Genomic DNA, 15,495 nt, shown 5'->3' on the forward strand with positions numbered 1-15,495 from the left:
ACCATGCCCCTGGGTGGTATTTTCTTGCAACTATTTCCCACCATTACCAAATATTCACCAAAACCACAAGGATCCAATAAAAATAGAGAGGAGCAGGAATTGTAAAAGATTGGCAGAATAAGTTTAAAAGCTTATGATGGAGCTTTAAGTCCTCCTACTGATCAGCTTAAGATGTTGAAGAACCAGATCTCATTCCGCCATTCCTCATCTCTGGGGATATTATAAGGAAAACTCCATTTGGTCAAATTCTTGGTTCTCTCGAAGTTGTCCTTGACAGCGGGTTTTCCAGGTCAAGTAGACCTTGCTTAGTCAATCGTGTACAAAGTGTACTGGATCTGCATCAAAGATGTTTATGACCGACATTTATTTTCTAGTAGAACCAGATCTCAATCCACCACTGCTTATTTCTGGGGATATTTTATTGAAAACTCCATCCAGTCCCCAAGATCAATTATAATTTGGACAGCCAAAGGACTGACTAGGATTTATCACTTATTTTCCCTAGATGGTGTGGCTACATTCACTTCCTTACAAAGCAGATTTACCTCCAACTAAAACATTTCATTGAATCCCTTCTCAAAAATGCAACTACCCCTCTATCTTTGACTGCTTTTGAAACGTACTGCCTGCGTTATCCACATGCTAGAGGTCTCATCATGGAAATTTATATGCCCTAACACATACCTCTTATAGAACCCAATTGTCCTACATTTCGAAGTGGAAATCAGACTTGGGTTCTACTTTAACTGATTATCAGTGGAAACAAATTTGAGATTCCACACATAAAAGACCCCAAAATACATTAATGTTAGAGACATCGTATAAAGTATTATTCCGCTGGTATTTAGTTCAATCTAGAATAGCCCTTGTACTACTCTCCCAACTGTTTCAGGGGTTGTCAATCTGTAGGCGACGTACTACATATCTTGTGGTCCTGCCATCAGACTTTGAATCAGGGTCTATAACCTCATTAACTCAGTAACGGGTTATAATATCCGAAAGGACCTTTGGGAGGCATTACTTAACAAGAGAATCCCAAGAATCCCCCCGCTCTCCCAACGGTTAATAGGTTTATTTTTCTTGGCCACCATACAAACATTTGCAGCTGCCTAGAAAAAAACCTCTCTGGACTTCTCTGAAGTGAAGCGTAGACAAGATTTTTATATCGTCAACGAAAAATTGACCTCCATTTTAGCAGACCATCATGATCAATTCTTAAAAATATGGCCACTTTGGGTGGAATACTCCCTTTCTACTCATCCTAACAGACCTCTGCTGTCTATTTATCAATCTACCTATACATGCTGGTGTGTGCCTACCTTGAGTATGCCACTCCACGGGAAATCCCTTTCCCCTTCCTTTCCTCCATGGCTTATCCAGCACCACCCCGATATGATTAAATAGTGGTAAAAACAGCATACTGGCCTATAAATAATGCTTTATACCCACTTTTATTTCCACTACCTCAATACTGTTTTGCCATTAGTTCATTGGCTGAGCCGTATGATGGAACACTGCGAAATGTAACTTACAATCGACCAAATACCTTGGTACCTGCCATCCAACAGAAGCACCCCCTCCCCAGTTTGTCTTTTGTCTACTTCCCTTGTTCATCAAGTTTGTCGGTTATCCATGTTTCTTTTCATTATTCCTTAGTTGGCTATAATGACATATTGGCTATAGTGTGAAGGGACATTATGCACTGTTAGTGACCATGAATTATCTCTCCTTATAGTTATACTCTGATGGACAGACTTGTTCTTACTACACATTACTAGTCTACTTTGTCACATTCTCTGTTGGCTGTCACTTGTATAAACTTCATCTGGTCAAATCCTTGCATCTCTCTAAGTTGTCCTTGGCAGAGGGTCCTCCAGGCTAAGTAGACCTTGTTTGGTTAATCCTGTAGAAATTATCTGTATCTACATCAAAAATGTTGTGTTCATGACCAACATTTATTTTCTAAATTTTATGGCTTGCAACATTACCACGATAACAAAAGGCAGGTGGTCAGTCAATGAAGGATGACTGATAACTCTTCCAGTTCAGATTACATATACAAGAGATTATTAACTAGTAATTAATTTCCATATCTGAACAATTACTATTTAGCCAACTTGTTAGATCAAGCCATGGAATGGTGGTCCCCTTCCTCGTCCCATCAGTGGCTACACATCGAAGAGCACTTTGTTAGAAGGAGATCCCTAAAAACATTATTAGCAGCATACCTACTAAAACCCTTTAGTTTCTCTCTGCCTTTAAGCACAATGCAAGCTACCATATTTGCTTAGGCACAATTGTTCAGATCTAAAACACCCTTCCCCCCTAGATCATAAACATTTTCCTATCTCGGTCATAGAATACCATATTCCTACACTCCTACTTACAAACTGGCTAAACTGTGGGATAGATACACTGGGAAGCCTATTTGACCAATCCATTTTGAAGCCTTATGAAACATTACACTCCACCTACAACCTGCCTAATTCTCTATTCTACCAGTACCTGCAGATGAGCCACTTTCTCTCCTCTCTCCCAGCTCGTGTGGAGGGGAGAGACAGCGACACACTCAAAGAAGGCACCACTCTTTACTCTAGTCTTTCATTTTGGTACTCGCTTATTATGTCAGTAGACAAAGAGTACAAAAAACCTTTTATGACTAAATGGGAGGCTGAGATGGGAAAATAATTCACCCTAGACTCCTGGTCAGACACTATGTACTGGTCCATGAAATGCTTGAGATGTATAAATCATACAGAGCAGAACAGGAAGATTCAACTAAGGTGGTACTTAACACCAAACAGATTATCCCATACTATCCCGAACTATTCTCCCCTATGTTGGAGGGGATGTGGTCAAATAGGCACCCCATTCCATATGTAGTGGTTGTGCCCTTCACTCACACACTTCTGGAATTCAGTATCCAGTGTCCTAGAAGAGGTAACAGGGATAAAGGGAATATTAAGCCCGGAACTAGTCGTTCTAAACATTGGTCTGGCAGAAATTCCTCACAATGTTAGGGGCATTGTAGCCCACATCCTTTCCGCCTCAAAAAAAGTGATTGCACGCCAATGGAAGGGAATGAAATCCCCTTCAATCAGTGAAGTACTCAAGCTGGTAAACTACCATATGCAATGTGAGTTCATTTTCGCCTACTCGTTGAAACATAGGATAGCAATGCATAACTCATGGCTATTGTGGCTGTCCAGCTCGTATGCTGAACCACTTCCTTATTACCTCCTATAATAGGAAAATCTGGGGAATATACCTGCCTGTAACTGTATATTGCACAGGATTACTGTATACTGCACATGACTACTGTATATTGCACATGAACACTGCAAAAAAAACTCAATATGTCATCGTAATGTGTATTTTGCATGGAACCTTTCTTTATTTGTTTATAATTGCATAACTACTCATCTTGCAAACCATCTTTCAATAAAAACTTTATTGATGGGAAAAAAAAATAACTAGTAATTAATGAACATGGAGGTGGGATGGAATATTTCAAGTTTTTACAATAAGCATTGAAAAAGATACCAGTCTTCTGATTAAGAGGTGGTTTTCTGAAGTTTAAGGAATGGTGGTAGAACATAATTTAACACAGAAAATATGCTACATATGAACCTTATTGATAATCACTGCATACATAATGTCAGTCCAAGCTCACATGATGCCATCTTTCCACTCTACAGATCCTTCTTCCACTTATTAACCAGTACTTCAAGAACCATTGCCTCTACTTCCTGTCTACCCCAGCTAAGGTCCTAGGCAGTGGTGGACATGCATCAAACAAAGAAAAGGAGATGATTGCTAGGTATAGTATTTATCCCATTGGGCAAGTAGACATATATTTAAGTATCTTCTATGGTATTTGTGTATTAATTTTTGGAATGGACGTGAAATATTGAATGGTGAAGCCAATAGTATTGGCCAAGAATATGATATCTGAACTGCATGCACATATGGACTTCTCTAAATAGACATCGACAGTATAGTTGATGTGATATAGGAGTTCCCTATAGGAGTTATAGAATTGTTGTATCCTGTACATTAGACTCACTTTCAATGTCTCTCCTCCTCCTTCCCTCTGTACCTGCCTCTTTCACCTTCCTTAGCCTATTCTGTAAGATGGCTGCTCTGGTACGGCATCGGGTGTCTTTGTTCGGTAAGCAGTGAGATATTGCTGCTGTGAAGATCTTCTCATTCCACTAATCTTTACTGCATGAGCTGAACCCATATTGACTGCTTCTAAATCCTCCTCGATCCACGTGTTTTCTCCTCTGGATTTGTGGTGTGGAAGGGGCCTGTCTATGTTTGAGTTTTACTTGGGTCAAGTTGAGGGTGTGTGTGACTTTCAATTAAATGAATGTCTCCCAATTTTTCCTCAGGAACTGATGCTCCAGCTGTTGTCAACTGTCTACATATCTTGGCACGTTCTCTGGATGCCAGGTGCTCTGTCAATGTTTTATATACAAACAAAATCACAATTTATCTCATTCAAAATTTCATCTCAAGAACATTTGTCTCTTAATCTTCCTTACAGGACAGTGATGAAGTCTGGCCCGGAGATAGTAAAAGCTGGTTTACGTTCCTTTTTTGAGGGTGCATCAGAAGACATAGAGAAAATGGTTGAGAACTTAAAACTTGGAAAGGTTTCTCAGTCCAAAACTCAGGTCAAGGGTGTTTCTCAGAATATCAATTATACAACGGTGGCCCTTTTGCCAGTTCTGACATCGCTGTTTGAGCACATTGCACAACATCAGTTTGGAGATGACGTTATATGTAAGTTACAGGTCTTGAGATTGGGAAAATTCATGTCAAAGACAATAGATTAGCAGACAGAAATTTTGGATAAAATGACCAAACCTCAAATGCTATATCTATATCTAGATATAGCTGGTAGATTATCCCATGTATCTTCTTTTAGCAAGTTTGCCAGTACCACTTCATCTGGCAGAGAGCACCATAGTCTCACTGCTCTTACAGTAAAGAATCCTCTGTTGGTGTAGAAACCTTCTTTCCTCTAGACATAGAGGATGTCCCCTCATCACAGTCCTGGGTATAAATAGATCATGGGAGAGATCTCTGTATTGACGTTTGTTGTATTTACCGTATACATATTTTATTAGGTCACCCATCAGTCATCTTTTTTTGTAAACTAAATAACCCTAATTTTGCTAATCTTTCTGGGTACTGCAGTCCATGCATTCCATTTATTACTTTGGTTGCCCACTTTTGAATTTATTAAAGCTCTACTATTCCCAAAACTGCACACAATGCTCCAAATGTGGTCTGACTACTGATTTGTGGTAGGACTGTCTTCTCATCCTGTGCAAATATACCTCTTTTGATGCAACTTATGATCTTATTAGCCTTGGCAGCAGCTACTTGACACTGGTTTTTACAGTTGTTGACTGTCAACTAAAAGTCTTTTTTCATGTTATCTATGACATTTCCCATAAAAGATTATTACACCACTGGAATGTTGTCTTCTTCTGTCTCCTCAGTGGATGATGTACAAGTCTCCTGCTACAGAACATTGTGTAGTATCTACTCTCTGGGAACCACCAAGAACCCTTATGTTGAAAAGTAAGGGCATTCAACACATTGTATAATTAATACATGATTAGAAAAAAAAAATTCTAGGTGTAACACTTGCACATGTGTTTATTATTAGACAACGTCCAGCTTTGGGAGAGTGTTTGGCCAGACTGGCTGCTGCAATGCCCGTGGCTTTCTTGGAACCGTACCTGAATGAGTATAATATCTATTCTGTTTATACCACCAAATCTCCCCGGGAACGTGCCAGTAAGTATGGGAAGTCACTCAAAATCAGCAATCCCTAGGCGTTTAACAACATTTTTGAAAAATCTTTATTTTTTTTATTCCATAGTCCTGGGTCTTCCCAACTCTGTTGAAGAAATGTGTCCAGACATCCCTGATCTGCAGACTTTGATCAAGGAAATCTCATTGTTAGCAGAATCTGGTGCGCGCTATACAGAGATGCCGCATGTCATTGAAATAACATTGCCTATGTTGTGCAATTACCTTCCTCGTTGGTGGGAAAGAGGACCAGAGAACATCCCAGATGACACTTCACCTTGCTGCACAAGTGTGACGTCTGAACAACTCAATGCTCTTCTGGGAAACATCCTCCGAATTGTTGTCAATAACCTTGGTATAGACGAGGCCTCGTGGATGAAGAGACTTGCAGGTATCTTGCTTTGTGTGATGGACTGATGAGACAGTGTTTGCTGTTTTTTTATGATTTACCTGATCATGATAGTCTAGAAACCCTAAAATTCTAACCCATTTCAAATTTTATCTTCTAGTGTTTGCCCAGCCCATAGTAAGCAAGGCTAAGCCTGAACTCCTTCGATCACATTTCATTCCCACCATGGAAAAGCTGAAAAAACGGGCAGGCAAAGTTGTTGCGGAAGAAGAACAGCTGCGTTTGGAAGCCAAGAGTGAATCTGAAGATTCGGAAAGTCTGATTCGTGATGAGTTCTCTGTTTTATGCCGTGACCTCTATGCTCTTTATCCTCTACTTATCCGTTATGTGGACAACAATAGGTACAGTAACAGGCCATTAAGTGGTAGAAATAGACCACTGATTAATGCTACCAGTTTAAATACCTGATCACCAACCATCTGCTATGACCTTAATTGATATTGGCATTAAATCAATCATTGACCTTTGAGTTTACAAAGAGATGGTATTTTTTTTTATCCTAGAGCAAACTGGCTGACAGTCCCTGACTGTGATGCTGAAGAACTTTTCCGTATGGTTGGAGAAGTATTCATCTTCTGGTCTAAGTCCCATGTAAGTTCTAAATACTAAGTACCCTAGACAGTACGTTCTGTGGGTGCTCATTCCCTCGATGTATAGTTTACAGAACACAAACAATTATACCATATAATGCCCAAAAATGTGTCAAACAATCTGATGCCCAAAAAGGTAAATTTGCTAAAATATTTCCATTTACTTAATTACATAGCTACCACCACCATTGTTGGATCTTAACAAGGTTCCAAGTAGAGCTTCAACATGCAACATGTTGAAGAAATGAGAGTGAGACAAAACAGTTTTTGAGCATTCAATTAATTGAAAATAACGATTAAACTGAAACAGGCTGTTTTTCAGCTGATCCAAATTTTAGGACCGCATGCCTTTAAAAGGCCAAATCTGTGCAAAGATGTGGATTCATTGTCATTTTCTGTCAGGTAGTCACACGTTGTGATGGCAAAGGCAAAAAAACTCTCCCTTTTTGAACGTGGTTGGGTTGTTGAACTGCATAAGCAGGGTCTCTCACAGCGCGCCATCACTCCTGAGGGTTATGTAACAAAAAAGTCAAGTGGAAGACCCAAAAAAATTTCATCAGCACTGAGCCGGAGGATCTAATTGGCTGTCCGTCAAGACACTGGACGATCCTCGACCCAAATTAAGGCCCTTACTGGTGCTGACTGCAGCCCCATAACCATCAGACGGCATCTGAGACTAAGGGCTTCAAAAAAGAAAAAACGTCTTCAAAGACCTTGTCTCCTTGAACGCCACAAAACTGCTCGTTTGGACTTTGCAAGAGAGCACCAAACATGGGACATTCAAAGGTGGAAGAAAGTTTTCTTCTCTGATGAGAAAAAATGTAACCTTGATGGTCCTGATGGTTTCCAACGTTACTGGCATGACAAGCAGATCCCACCTGAGATGTTTTCTACGCGCCACAGTGGAGGGGGCGCCATAATGGTCTGGGGTGCTTTTTCCTTCAGTGGAACAACAGAGCTTCAGGAAGTGCAGGGGCGTCAAACGTCAATAACATCACTCTTTTGGCCCATCCTGCGTGTTCCCCTGATCTAAATCCAATTGAGAACCTTTAGGGGTGGATGGCAAGGGAAGTTTACAAAAATGGACAACAGTTCTAGACAGTAGATGGCCTTCGTGCGGCCGTCTTCACCACTTGGAGAAATGTTCCCACTCACCTCATGGAAACGTTTGCATCAAGCATGCCGAAACAAATTTTTAAGTGATAAACAATAACAGCGGATCTACTCATTACTGAGTTCATGTTTGGAAGTTGGATTTCTGTTTTGGGGGGGGGGTTTAGTTTTTTTTTGGAGGTGTGGTCCTAAACTTTTGATCAGCTGAAAAACAGCCTGTTTCAGTTTATTCATTGTTTTCATTAAATTGAATGCTCAAAAAATGTTTTGTCTCACTCCCATTTCTTCTTGTTGCATGTTGAAGCTCTACGTGGAACCTTGTTAAGATCCAGCCATGCTAAATATGATTTTTTGCAATTTTTCAAGTGGTCTTAAACCTTTGATCAGGACTGTATGTTGACCAGGTCACATCTCCATAAATAATTTAAAGATGTTATCTAGGAATTTGATTTTGATGTGCATCCTCAGGATAGGTTCTCAATATCAGATCATCGAGTCCATCTTTCGTCCGCCCCCCTTCCCCACCATTCAGCTGTTTGAAGAGACCATTGCACTCACCAGAACTCCGGTGAGAGTTGTGGTCTCTTCACAATTTACCAAGCACAGAGCACAGCGTTGTCCATTGTATAGCGGCTGTGCTTGGTATTGCAGCTCTGCCCCATTCACTTGAATGGAACTGAGCTGCATTTAGGTCATGTGACCGATGTGAGGCGACGTCACTGAACTCGGAAGAGGCCTAAGTGTCACCTCTTCGAATAGCTGATTCCCAGGACCCCTTCCTACCTGATATTGAAGATCTATCCTGAGGATAGACCATCAATATCAAATTCCCAGATAACTTTAATACTCAAATCTATTAAAAGTGCCAAACTATGTCTAAAAATACTGTTATACAATTCATATTGAAATAATATTTTTCTCTTCTCTACTAGAACTTCAAACGAGAGGAACAGAATTTTGTGGTACAGAACGAAATCAACAACATGTCCTTCCTCACCGCAGACAGCAAAAGCAAAATGTCCAAGGTGGGTTGATCATCTCCATACAGTTATTTGGTGATCTCCTTTTGACCACTATGACAATTATATAGTTATATTCTGCCAGCATATGAGTTTTCACTCAAGGTCCAATATTTTACTAAATACCACATGCTCATTTTTCAAGGACAAGTAACACCAAATCTCTAACTGCACATCGAATGTATGGTGACAACTCTCGCTATGTCAATTTATAGAGAATATACTCTATATAGGTAGGTTCTTCATAATGTGAGTGGTTCTAGAACCAGCAATGGATGAGAGGACAACCAAGCTACGTTCTTGAATGACCATCAACTTTTTCCAGAAGCTCTTGGTAGAATTTTTGGTGTTATTAGTCTTTATTGTGCTTCTTATTTTGATATGCCCTCATGAATCTCTTTAGTATGGTTTTCATTTCAGATCCTCAAATCATCGTAATTTGGCCCCTTTTTGATTATTAGATGTTCTTCCTTTTTCAATTTATTTTGTAACAATCTTACATGTTTCTCTCTTTGTTCCCATGTTAGTCTGGAGACAGCCAGGTCAGCAGTCAACCTCTTTTCTTGTGGTGGGGCTGCTGCATTATTGCCCTCTGCCTGTGTGGGAAGCATGGCTACGTCTGTCTGTCTGTCCTGCTTTCACTTGTGTATCACTTCCACCAACTAAGTGATATGTAATGCTGTACAAGGTCGACCAGTCTTAGTATCGACTTATACACTCTGTACAGTCTTGCAGTTACTTAGCTGGAGAAAATATATACCGTAAATGGTTCTAGAGGAATAAACAAAGGACTCCTTTCACTCTACTGTCTGAAAGTTCTTGTAGGATATTTGGAGAATAGTATAACTACCCTGTATAATGGGTTTACAGCTGTAGGCAGTAAACATAGTTGAGGTTCACAATCCATTTATGCCTGTTATTATTGTTGGATTGAGAACTGAGACTTTCTGCAGTCTATCCCATATAGTCCACTCATTTACCTTCACAGACCTCAATGGTCATCATGGCTCAAGGTTCAATCTACATTCTGAAGCTAGCAAATCTGTGAATTGGGTGACTTTAAAGTAAGTTGGACTATAAGTCTCCCAGGCTTTTGAGCCATAATTTTTTTTCTTTTCCAACTATTTTTTTTTTACTAAATTGAGAAGCCTAACTCGGAATAGATAATTGAGGTTAGTCAGGTTGTCTACTCTACATCTTATCTGCAAGGAAAGAGCATCACTCTGATCCAAGAGTGAAGTTCTGTCTTTAAAGGGAAGGTGTAGAGTAGACAACTGGAATAGTCATAATTTGGATCAGTCTCCTAAATCTTGTTGCCAACATGGCAGTGGCTGTGGAGAGGAAAACCCTGAATGGATTCCCACTGCCAACTAGAAAGGGTTATGGGCCCAACCTAATCTACTGTAGCATCTACCTAGTCCTGATAACTGATGAATGGAAACCTTTATGGTTCCTATACTATTGGGTAGGATTGAGAATAAATAAACTAGATGAAGTTTGACAGATCTTTCTCACAGAAGAGGTGGTAGGAGCCATTTTTGTCCAGGAAGTGAAAGGAGGTCAGATAGATAGATGATTTTGCATGTTCTCTGAAGCCATTCCAGATACAGGAATGGCTATGTTTTCTGCCTGAGCAACACATGGCACGTCATATGTGTTGGCAGAGAGTGAGGGCACAGATGTGGGTGACAACTGAGGTGCTGGAGGCCTGCACCCTTCTGAAATGTGCTGTTTGTCAATTGCTTTATTTTCATCCTCTGTGGCTGCCTTGGAGGGTGATGTGTCTCTATGGAATCCTTCAGAAGTTTTAATGTCTTTTTTTTTTAAAAATCTTCTAAAATGCACATCCTGCCAATGTTTTCACAACAGAGGGAAATGCAGCCTACTTTCACATCAATTAACATGGACATCTGTTGGGTAATCGAGTCTACACAAAAACACTACCGTGTGTACAAAAAAAGACATGTATGGAAACACCAACAAATGTTCTTCTAGTCCAACAAAAATGTGTCTATTGCTTGATGAAAAATGCACCAAGGTTATGTCATTTGAAGGGAGGGATATATCTTTCATTGACCATATGTACATTGAACACATCTTGGATATCTTAAGTGGACAAATTTTCATAATTAGTAAAATAGAACTATTACGGTCATTGAACATATTAGGGCTGTTAATATTTTAACTCTGGTCCCTCAAATACAAGTTTTCAATGAGCTCTGTATGCTGTCCTTAAAGGGGTTGTCCAAGTTATTTTTATTGATGACATATCCTCAGGATAGGTCATCAATTTCAGATCGTCAGGGGTCCAACACCCGGCAGGTAAACAATGAAGGGAAGGCTACGCTGGTACAACATGCGGCTTCTCTTCAAACAGCTGATCAGCGGGGTGCTGGATGTCTGACCTCCGCTGATCTGATATTGATGACCTGTCCTGAGTAGGCTTCAGCAAATCAGGTTCGGATTGTTCTATCTGAACTTAATTAGTTTGGAAACCTCATTTACAATATCTGCTCTGTAGTGTGCTTAAATATATGACCTCCGCTGAGGCCTGGAAAATCTCGCTAAAAAAATAACGCAAAACTTGCTTCGTCTCGCGTCTATGACTTTACACTTCGGTTATGCACATATAAATTATTTAAATTACTGTTCCAAAGTCTCAATAAAAAAGCTAAGTTCAGTTTCAGATTTTGGAACAGTAATTCATGTGCTTAAATGAAGTGTAATGTCATAGACACGAGACGAAGCAAGTCTCCCGTTATTTGCAGCAAGATTTGCCAGGCCTGGAAGACATATTGTAAAGGAAGTTTTCAAACGAATTGGGTTTGAATAGAGCAATCCGAACCTGATTCGCTCAAGCCTAATCCTGAGGATAGGTCATCAATAAAAATGACTGGGACAACCCCTTTAAGGTTGTTTTCCAGGAATAACTGGAACCACAGAGCATACCTGTAGCATAAAGTTGATAATATACGTACCTTTCCAAAGTTGCATGGACTTCCAGGAACCCAGTCACGTGACGCTTCTTTTCTGAAAATCTTGTTTTCCACCGACTTCATGTCCTTTACTAGGTTTTTGGCCAGGCATATGGACAGGATGTCACTTCTCATGTGGATGGGGCCAGAACTATTCCTCTCCAGGGTGCAAGTGCAAACTCCTGAATCCACCCCATCTGTGCATGTAGAAAAGAGAGGAATAGTTCTGGCCCCTGTCCAAGCTGAAGTAATGTGGTCAACAAAAGATGTTTTTTAGAAAAGGGGAACATCACACAGCCAGGTTCCTGAAAGGCTGATTCGTGCAACTTTAGAATGGTAAATATATTACAAACTTTCTGCTACTGGTCTGTTCTATAATTAAAGTGGATTTGTGAGCCTCTTTAACATACTTACCAACATTGCTGTTGATAAATTCTGGGCATTTAAACCCCGCCCCCAGGAATTCCCCAAACCCACCCAGGAAGATCCATTTGTGAGTGGGGCTTATGAAAGCCTTACACATTTTTGGCAACAATGTTTTAACACATTCACCGAGTGTCGTCAACAAATGGGTGGACTCCATCGACCAGTGCCCAATATGGCACTTGGCCGATGCCCATATGATACAAAGAAAGGTGATCGTAGCAAGACGTCTTACCTTGATGATTTCTTCAATGGACATGAGCTTTCTGTTCAAAAAGTGTTTTCTACTCTCCTGGACCCTCCTAGCCCCATCTAAAGGTTGGTACGCATGTACAGTTTCCTCATACTGCAGAAAAGAGGCCAGGTATAGACATCACTAAATAACTTCAGAACCAATTAAAAACCTCACTTTACACCAACAAATCAAGAAAAGAAAATTATGAGTTGGATAAGTCCCCTAGCTCTCCTAGATACAGACACAGGATTGCATATATACAGGGTTTGAATGAAAGTGCCTCCACAAATCCCTATGTAGACTGCCTGATAAATGACATGATTGAAAAAAGAAATAATCCATGTCAACTTATGATAGGTTTGGCATTAGAACAGATAGGGAAGGGTGCACAGGATAGCTGCCTATGGATCATGTTTTGTGTCCAGTGTTTTCCAGTAGGATTTGTCCATATTGGTTAATGTTGTCAACGTATCTATTGTTTATTTCCTGTATGTCATGTATTTCTGAAACATCATGTCTTCTTCCACTAGTATGTCATCTACTACTATGTCTACTATGTCCTCCACGTTCAAGTCTTCATGACTTCACCATATTTTATGTCTTTATGTATATAGATATATAATTTATAATGCTGCATCCACACTTTTGTTAGGTCTTCGAGTCTTCTCATCATAATTACTTATAATGCCATGTCTCCAGCAACATCAGAATCTCCCTCCCAGATAAATACCATTGGAGATGTATTATAAGATAAACCCGAAGTTTTTAATGGGTGTTTTTGCCCTTATACAGTATACCTCTCCAATTCCATGTGTCATCCTTAGGTCACATTTCTATTGAGGAAAACCATGAATGTCAGAACATTGGAGAGAGGAACCATTCCCTAACATTTCCCTACCAAGTGTTCCTGATCTCCTTTGTTGTTGGGCTTCAACCTCCCTCCCCACCCCATTTGATCAAATAAGGCATGGAAAAACATCCCCTAGACATGATGAGAATCAAAGAGACTTTTTATTCCTATAAAAAATCCCATCAGATATTCCAAAAACATTTTCAAAAACTATGGCATGTATCTGTATGGATTCATCACTTCTGATCTATGATAACCTTGTATAATACATCCTACTTCTCTAACATGTTTCATACATTTGTATGTGTTTTACTCACCCACATCTGTGCGTCCCCTTCTCAGATTAACTATATCTGCATTCATCATCTTGACTGACTGTTCATTTCATTTTTGTGCTGTGATATATTGCTGCACTTTGTTATTCCACTCAACTACAGAATACCATCCATCAATGTTTAGCCTAAAATATTACAAAAAACAGTATATGTTTCATAAGTTGCCTGAACAAAAAAAGTTTGACTATAGAATCAATGTTATTGGTATAATGGTCATAAACATTGAGATAGAAGTGAATGAGGCCTTTACTATGGAAATATTAGTGCCGGTCAATATCGTAGGAGACATGGGAGGTATATTGGCGACTATCTTCATATAGACAGAAATAAATTATTAATAATACTCCAGTTTTTTATTATAGTTGCACTTGATTTAATAAATTAAGTCCAAAACTTCATCGTCCACAATGGACCCTAGAAGTTTAAGGTCTCCTTGAGCGATGCTTGGTAGTAGCCTTTGGTTTTGGCTGGAACTTTGCACTTGGCAAAAGTGATTTCCTTCCAGTAGCTTCAGATCTTGGCTGATCAGACACTTGGCAGATGACAGCTCTTGGCTGGATGGATGAGATGTGAATGCCTTTTGTGACTTATTATCTGTTAAGGTGTTTGATGCTCCCTCAGTTTCACTCTTGAGCTGAGTTGCATGCTCTGCATATTTCCAGTAATCTTATTGCAAGTCTGCATGATCTAACTTTCCCGTTCCCCTTTAGTCTGGTGGCTCTGACCAGGAACGCACAAAGAAGAAACGCCGCGGGGATCGATACTCTGTTCAGACATCACTTATTGTGGCCACCCTTAAGAAGATGCTTCCAATTGGGTTGAACATGTGTTCACCAACTGACCAAGAGTTGATCTCATTAGCCAAGATACGTTATTCTCTGGTGGGTGTGATTCTAGAAAAAATTTGGTATGGTCGATAGCCCTCACTGTCGTCTTCATTGACCTTTGTCACTCATTCTTATTTTGTAATATCTCTGCAGAAAGACACAGATGAAGAAGTAAGGGAATTCTTGCAGAATAACCTTCACGTACAGGGAAAGGTAGGTGAATGACCTAGTCCTAAAGTACTATATGATCTAGAATACATTTACTCTAAGTTTTCTTGTTCCTATTTCTATGTTCTTTAACATATCTACAGCTATCCTTCCCGATTTCTCAAACACATAAGTGCTCGACCTGACTGCACGTGTATGTGTACTCAATGGGGAGAGAGCCACTTCCAGACACTTCTAGCAGCGGCTTATCTCCTGGCAGAACATTGGAATTAGTTGCTCCCTATACACATGAGAACAGGAGGTCACGCTGAAAGCAATACATTTGGCCAACAATAGTCTGTGTGTATGGGGGTTGTCAATGTAAGCTTCCTACTGTCTATTACATTACATTTATGGTTATGAACTAATTAATTTCATGGCTTAAAGGAAGCTCAATGGTGAGCTTCAAATGCAAATGGCCCATGCTGTCCTCCCTGCCTCTATGATCAGCTGCCCATTAAAGGCATCTTGACGTAGGCCTCATGCACCTGGTTGTATTATTGCTCTGTACAAGTCTATGAGTTGCATGGATCCATAATGACACCCAGAGAAGTCTATGGGGCGCTTCTGTACCTCTGAAAGTTTCTGATTCTATATACAGCATCATATTTCCATGGAGTGCAGTATTATGGAGATTTGGTGAAGATGATTTTGGTGGTCCAGCCATATAATAGTTATAGGTG

At 40.0% G+C, this 15,495-nt stretch overlaps 1 protein-coding gene across 7 annotated transcripts in view; it reads left to right on the plus strand.

Annotated features, from left to right (window-relative positions):
* RYR1 (ryanodine receptor 1) overlaps positions 1-15,495 on the plus strand; it is a 124,561-nt gene that overhangs the window by 71,872 nt on the left and 37,194 nt on the right. For 4 of the 7 annotated variants that reach the window (XM_040442363.1, XM_040442358.1, XM_040442361.1 and 1 more), the window contains exons 60-72: positions 3,699-3,820; positions 4,122-4,171; positions 4,395-4,455; positions 4,550-4,788; positions 5,514-5,595; positions 5,684-5,814; positions 5,900-6,220; positions 6,339-6,579; positions 6,742-6,829; positions 8,874-8,966; positions 9,488-9,502; positions 14,489-14,659; positions 14,759-14,818. In XM_040442363.1, the coding sequence (XP_040298297.1) occupies positions 3,699-3,820; positions 4,122-4,171; positions 4,395-4,455; positions 4,550-4,788; positions 5,514-5,595; positions 5,684-5,814; positions 5,900-6,220; positions 6,339-6,579; positions 6,742-6,829; positions 8,874-8,966; positions 9,488-9,502; positions 14,489-14,659; positions 14,759-14,818 (1,674 nt within the window). The remainder of the gene's footprint in view (positions 1-3,698; positions 3,821-4,121; positions 4,172-4,394; positions 4,456-4,549; positions 4,789-5,513; positions 5,596-5,683; positions 5,815-5,899; positions 6,221-6,338; positions 6,580-6,741; positions 6,830-8,873; positions 8,967-9,487; positions 9,503-14,488; positions 14,660-14,758; positions 14,819-15,495) is intronic. The other 3 variants (XM_040442364.1, XM_040442359.1, XM_040442362.1) reach the window with 1 other exon arrangement.

This window comes from Bufo bufo, chromosome 8, assembly GCF_905171765.1.
Source record: "Bufo bufo chromosome 8, aBufBuf1.1, whole genome shotgun sequence".
Classification (NCBI taxonomy): Eukaryota; Metazoa; Chordata; class Amphibia; order Anura; family Bufonidae; genus Bufo; species Bufo bufo.